The sequence below is a fragment of the Danio rerio genome, chromosome 16, assembly GCF_049306965.1.
Source record: "Danio rerio strain Tuebingen ecotype United States chromosome 16, GRCz12tu, whole genome shotgun sequence".
NCBI lineage: Eukaryota > Metazoa > Chordata > Actinopteri > Cypriniformes > Danionidae > Danio > Danio rerio.
Window position 1 is genome coordinate 54450001 of NC_133191.1, and position 7370 is coordinate 54457370.

At 41.4% G+C, this 7370-nt stretch overlaps 1 protein-coding gene across 4 annotated transcripts in view; it reads right to left on the reverse strand.

Annotated features, from left to right (window-relative positions):
* Positions 1 to 5070, reverse strand: part of znf385d (zinc finger protein 385D) — a 144849-nt gene extending 139779 nt beyond the window's left edge. For all 4 annotated transcript variants that reach the window (XM_073926766.1, XM_021467039.3, XM_021467038.3 and 1 more), the window contains exon 1: positions 4751 to 5070. In XM_073926766.1, coding sequence (XP_073782867.1) covers positions 4751 to 4775 — 25 coding nt within the window. In that variant the 5' untranslated portion in view covers positions 4776 to 5070. The remainder of the gene's footprint in view (positions 1 to 4750) is intronic.
* Between the last annotated feature and the right edge of the window lie 2300 nt (positions 5071 to 7370).

Consider the following 7370-nt stretch of genomic DNA (forward strand, 5'->3'; position numbering starts at 1 on the left):
TTACTGTGTTTATAATGTATTTGAGAACACTTGTGGTGCTTTTGAGTTGGGATAGGGGTTAGGTTATTGACAGGTTTGGAGGAATGAGTAGGTTTAAGGGTGGGTTAAGGTGTAAGGGATGGTCAACAGTGTATTTACAAATGTAATTACAAAAGTTAATTACAGATGTAATTACATACACGTATTTAATCAAGCATAAGTACACAGTAAATACATGTATTTACACAATAAGTACATTGTAACAAACTATTAATTCCTGTGGAAGTACATATTAGTTAAGGCCACTTAATATAAAGTGGGACCGAACATGCAAACATGGCACAGCTGGGACTCAAACCAGCGACCTTCTTGCTGTGAGGCGACAGTGCCAACCACTGAGCCACTGTACTGGCCCTATATATTTATTTATACATATAATTTAATACAGCTAGAGAGTGTGAAAGAAGACTTTATCAGGACAGCATTCCTGCAGTGGAGCAAGCTGATGAAGTGCTCTTTGGTGGTTTGGTTGGTCTGAGAAGATAAATAATGTGCTCATACACAGAATCAGACACTGCTGATTTTTATGCAACGCATCTGAGTAATGATACTGCTTAGCTCCACTGGACTTTCTCATCTCCAGTTTTCGTTTTCATTGGCTGAAACATCATTCATGCTTGGGCTTCACAATATATCGTTTTAGCATCGATATCGCTATGTGATCATTTGCATTTGTTAACCGCAGAATATGCAATGTTGAGCCTGCCATAATTTATCCTGCATGTGTATTTGACGTGTGTGATCACAAATTAATTTTAATATGTGAAGTTTATTTATAAACTAATTTCGAGAGGATCATGTGCATGTGATTGCTTGTGGCCGGTCCAGCATTATTCAATTTAAGATTCTCCAATCAGACGATTCCTAAGCCACTATAAATACCCTAAGTTCCATATAAGATATTCATATTGAAGAATCCCGCCTTCCACCCTTACTCCTACTTTCCTGGATGGTTGGCACAGTGGCCCAGTGGTTAGCACTGTTGCCTCACAGCAAGAACGTCACTGGTTCTAGTCCTTATCAAGCCTGTCAACATTTCTGTGCGGAGTTTACACATTCTCTCCGTGCTCACGTGGGTTTCCCCCGGGTTCCCCGGTTTCCTCTCATCGTCCAAAAACATTTAACTTAAGTTAATTGACTAATCTAAATTGACACCATAGACATGTTCCTAGCATGTTCCTAGCATAAGTTGGTTGCTCTATCAAGGAGGATAAAGACCATGGCCTCTAGCATCTGTCACTAGAACTTTTTAAGGTCAGAGGAGTGAGGTTTACATGCATAGCACTTCGCTACCTGGCCTCCATTACACTCATCCACCTAAACCTCACTTCCATCCCGGACGAGCCCCCATGTGTTACCCACCGGTCCTACTGCACCCATCCTGTTCTGAGCTGTGATCGAACCAGCGATTATTTGCATGGGAGTCGGTTGCTCTAACAAGGAGGCTAAAGACCATGGCGCTAGAGCACCTTTTGAGGTCAGAGGAGTGAGATTTACCTGTATAACACTTCACTAGCTGGCCTCCGTTACACTCAACCCCCTAAAGCTCACTCCCATCCCGGACGAGCCCCCATATGTATGTATTGACTGATCTTATGCATCCAGGCATATGAAACTGTAACATTTGTAAGTTTAATATTGATTATTTTGATTGAATTATTTTTCATTACTGTACCTAAATACTATTAAAATGATTAAACACTTTTTATTTATTTTACTTTTTATTTACTTTTTCTTCATTGTATTTCTCTATGCTTGTAAAATGTTTATTAGATTATAGATCCCGATACACTCCCCTACGGAATCATCTCAATCAAATCAAAAATTATTTCCAAATAGAGATATCAAGTCATCTGGAGAAACTTTTATTCATACATAATATTGCAATGTTGGATTTTTCCAATATCGTGCAGCCCTAATTCATACCATCTCAAACCAGTTGTTCTGGTACAGTTGAGCATGTTTATAATGGACCTAAATGAACCGAACTAAGAATAAAAAGCGGATTCCAAAACAAACACTCCAAATGAGCCAGATGTCAAAATGCCCTTAAACGCAACACAACAATAAGCTACTCCAAAGCAATGCTTATTACATACTCTCAACTCACTAAAAATGCATTATGCGATTGCAATTGCCACTAAAGATGCATGCAATACTGCTTTAGAAATTGCCAACTGCTCCATTTCAGAATCACTTTTGCTCAAGTAGCAGCCGTGATGCCTTTAAAAGGCTTTCTACATAGGCAGGTTGCTATGAACAGAACAGAACGCACAATAGAGGTTGCACTGCATTACCTTGAAGCCATCAGAGATTACTATTTAACTAATAATAAGCAACGCAACAACTTTTTTGCAAATAAATGATAACTGAAAATCAATATAGAACATCAAATACAGAATTTTAAAGGAGTATAGGTGTAAACGCAATGCAAATTATTGCGTGTGCCCAATGCGTAAATGTTAAACTAATGTAAATGTTTATTATTTAGTTGTCATACATTAAGGCAGACAACCTGCGTCAAGTGCAGACATGCTGTACACCATGTTAAAACTATTTTGAACAACATTTTTCTCTGTTAGAATTGTTAAAATCGGTAATAAGTAAGTTTTGACTCTTCCAAAAAATGGAAAATGTTACTACAAAAAAAAAAAAATCTAAAAACATCTTAAAATGCACGGTTTGCTTTTGTCTTAAAGGGCACCTATGATGAAAAATCTACTTTTCAAGCTGTTTGGACAGACATGTGTGTAGGTTTAGTGCAGGGCTGGCCAACCCTGTTCCTGGAGAGCCACCTTCCTGCAGATTTCAGTTGCTACCCATATCAAACACACCTGAACCAATTAATTAGGACCTGAACACCATGTGATAATTACAGGCAGGTGTGTTTGATATGGGTGGCAACTGAAATCTGCAGGAAGGTGGCTCTCCAGAAACAGGGTTGGCCACCCCTGGTTTAGTGTATAGACCGTCATATTGGGGTGATATAAACACAACCAGTACTTTTTTTTTTTTTTTAATTTAACAACATAAAAACGGTGGACCAATTGAAGGGATTTTGAGACTGACAGCAATTTGACGAAGGAGTGCGGTCCAGCGGCCAACCAATATTGATTGACAGGCGCGCATTACCACATCCTCAGTTTGTTGTTTCACGTCTGCCATTTTTTAGCGTGTGAGTCAAAGCGATGTCACAAAAGAAAGACCCTTGCTCTATTTTTGGATGTAAGACTTTTAGGGCTCTACACAAGAGCCTTCATCGTGTACCTGTGAATGAACAACAAAGATTTTACATTTAACGGCCATATGCGCTGAACGCACAGTGAAAATTTCGAGATTTGGGCCATTAAAAACAGCTGATCTACCGAGTCTTTTAGCACTCTCTCTGAAAACACTGAATTGATCTCTGCTGGCGGATCAACTTTCACCACATCGCTCTCATCGTCGCTATTGTTTGTAACTTTTGGTGGGTTAACAAACGTGTAGTTTTCATTACGTCTTCCTTAAACTGCCTTTTGCATTTCCTGCGGTCACAAAAGCTCCCTGTCATCTCAACTAGGTGCAGCTGGAAAGCGTGAGCGCATTGCTTTGCGCCCTATGTAGCCTCAGTCAAAGTAAATCCAGTGTGTGTGTGGTTATTAGTCTCAGTGTACAAGCTTGGAACTTTAAACTAGCACACAGTTTGCATAACTTTGTTTAGTTGCTGCAGTTTTGCTTTCAGTTTGCATGGTGTTGAGAAGCCTTTACGATTAATCAACGGTGACGAATTAAAGCGCGGTTAATAGTGAAACCAGTTAATCATTACATTACTATACGGATGACGCAAGCATCGTAACATGTCGGCAGTAAAACTATACAAAGACACAAATGATTTTGTAACTTCCACTCTGACACATTCTGGCACATTAGGAGTATTGATTCCTCAACAGTACTCTCTGCTTGGTCTGTGTCTGAGTCGTACATGTACGGCTGAATGCTGGTCCTCTTGCTCATGTTGCTTCTCTCTGTCTGCCTGTCTATTGCCATACCCAAAGCAGAGGAGCTCTTGGCTGTGCCCCCTTGCTAAGTTGGGCGGGAAGTTGAAACTAATTTTCATGTGAAGCAACACACCCCTAAAACAACGACCTGTGTACACCCCCCCCCCCAACATGACACTTATAACACATTAAAATAAACAAATCTGAATTGTGTCTTGAACTGATCCTAAACTGGCACACACAGAAGAACCATAATATTAAATCTTTAAAAAGGGGTAAAATAGGTGCTCTTTAAAAGTTAGCATCTCTATAGCTGAATGATTCCAACCCTTGTTCTGACATCTGATCAAGAAATCACATTTTCCCTGGATTTTCAGTCTCTAAAAGCTGCGTCTAATGCATCAGCTTGAGCTCGGAGCAACAGATCTGCTGTATCTCCTGCGGTGAGATCTGCTCGCAATCTGCAAGGAATCATCCGTTCGGCGGGAAGCTTCATTTCCAGGATTCAAGCTGAGAAAGAAAGCACCGTGTTTCCTGAAATCTCCTACACCCTTCAGTTTTTGCACATGATTTCATGCTCTTTCGCATTGCTAAACTCCAACCGGAGCAAATCAGGTGTTTGGGTTGTCTGCGCTCCTCTGATGTGCCTATGTCAAACTCCTGCTGTGAACAACCTGAGGTGAGGAGTCTGACAAACAAAACCACAGACTTTCAAAGAGGCAGACTGTACTCACCGATAAACATGCTCTCCATGGTCATCACACGTCCAAATCGGTGGTGTCCAGATCTCCATGCACCGCTGCTGTCAAGAGGGAATCCATGATCTGTGCATGTGGAGAGATCTGCGACCACGAAAGCTGGAAAAACTCGCTAGTTTTTGGGTTTGGAGATCCCACTTGAGAGAAAGTGTCAGTCCTGGGCTGTTTCTCAGGGAGCAGTGATCCTCTCCGGCTGTAATCTGAGCCCTCGCCGGCGTGCCGATATCAGCGTCTGTAGCGGAGCAGAGCCACGGCTGCTCATTTGTTCTGTCTGAGTGTTTCCTCTGGCACTGCTCGCTTTCTCTCTCTCGCTCGCTCTCTTATCTCTCGCTCACTCGCTCGCCCGTCCAGCACCTCCCAGCTTCATCTATCATTCTCTCTCTCTCTCTTTTTCTCTTTTAACTGGTCACGTCCTGAAATATGATTTATAAACAACAAAAAATACATATATTTCTGGTTAGTTGTATTAATTTATGTAGTAAATAAATTTTAGTAAGTGTTTCATTCATTAAGTTTCCTTTGGCTTAGTCCCTTAATTATCAGGGGTCACCACAGCGGAATGAACCGCCAACTATTCCAGCATATTTTGCAGCGGATGACCTCTCAACCACAACCCAGTTCCGGGAAACACCCATACACTCTAACATTCACACACACTCATACACTAACCAATTTAGTTCATCCTATTTACCCATAGCGCATGTGTTTGGACTGTAGGGGAAAGTGGAGCACCCGGAGGAAACCCACGCCAACACAGGGAGAACATGCAAACTCCACACAGAAACGCCAACCAGCCCAGCCGAGACTCAAACCAGCAACCTTCTTACAGTGAGGTGACAGTGCTGACCATTGAGCCACCGTGCCGCCTGATGTATAAAAATGAGTGCAGTTAATTTTGGAGGTTATTTTATATAACGAAATTTTGTCTATTTTATATAAAGAAATAAACATGATGATGATGATTGGGCCACATAATATGAAATGCTAATTTTTGTAACCATGTGACACTGACAACAGAGGTGCGGATCCACATGCAGGTTTATTAGATTGGTCAGGCAAGCAGTGGTCAATGCAGGAGCAACCCATATGAGGGCAATCCAGAGTTGTAGTCAATTAACATGCAGATGGTCACAAAGCAGGCAGCAAACAGGACTAAACAAATAAACAAGGCAAAGGATCAAAACACGGCAAAGGCAGACAAAGGAAACGCGTTGTAGTGTCACTATTGCAAACAACAAGACTCAGCAACAGAGAGTGTTTCTGTGCTTCTTAATTAGTGCAGTAATCAGTCCAAAAGCAGCATCAGCTGTGAGAGTCTAATCAGTGGAGCAGGTGTGTGTGTGGCATGACTGAATATGTAGTCCATAAATGGCTGATTTGTAGTCCCTTAGCGATCAGTAGCTACTAGATCGCTACTAGAGCTACTAGATGCGCGCACACACACACACACACACAGACAGAGTGCAAGCGGATAGTGGAGGTGAAGAAGGCAAGACACGAACCCACTGATTCCTGTTTAGGAACTACAGTCAGTTAGGATGAACAGGTCGCGATGGACTTTCAAAGTCACAGTCTTCAGCTCCGGTGCGGGAACATTTTGGCTTAAAGCTGAATGAAAAAGGAGAGCCCGTTAATGTGAACGATCTGATATGTCGAATTTGTTTCAGAACAGTGGCAATGAAAAAAGGCAACACAACTAACCTTAAATCACACCAAAAACAGAACCACCCTACTCATTTTTTTCAACATAGGAACAACAATCGCAGTTGGTACTGGAGAGGGGTCTTCCAGACAGTTAACTGTAATGGGTGTATTTACCTGCCGGTGCAAATATAAATGTGACAGCGTTAAATGGCACACACTCACAGACAGGTAACATTATTTAGCTAAAGACATGCAGCCGTTAAAACAGGCTAGAAAAAAAACAGCATTAAAAATGCTGCAAACCTTTAACAAGTAGTCCTGTCCTAGAATCTGCCTGATTATTTAAAAAATGGCGCCTGAGATGCCTTAAAAGTTTGATTTACACTTTTTTTTGTTTAAATCTACTATTTATTATTATGTGTCTTCCCGAGCTCAGAGCCCTCTCCCCGGACAGCACGCCAAATATGCATATTCTATTCAGTCAAATATCTGTGAGCGCGAACTCGCGAATAGTATTCTGGTTGCTTGCTATGGAGTTGCTAGCTTGTTCCATCTTGTTGCCAGGATGTTTTAGATTGGGATGTTCCATTAGTGTTCATTTTTAGCTTTACGTAAAGTCTATAAATCATTCTTAAACTTAAATGCAGACTATATAAGCTTGTGAAGGTGAATGTAAAGAACCAAGAAAACCTTTGAGCGCTTCAGCTTAAGATCTTGAGAGAATATGTCATCGCAGACACAAAAACACGCACACATACACTTGACCTTGTTTCCTCTCTTGGCACTCGCTCAGATCTTCCCTTGATTGGTTCACTGTAATTCTGTCTGAAGGTCAGGAGGAATTGACCGTCCGAAAGCCGCTCGCACATTCTGCCTACAAATCAGAGGCTTTGCAACAAAACAAACACCCATGCCTCGCAAAAATAAACCCCAACACACTCTCCTCTACTTA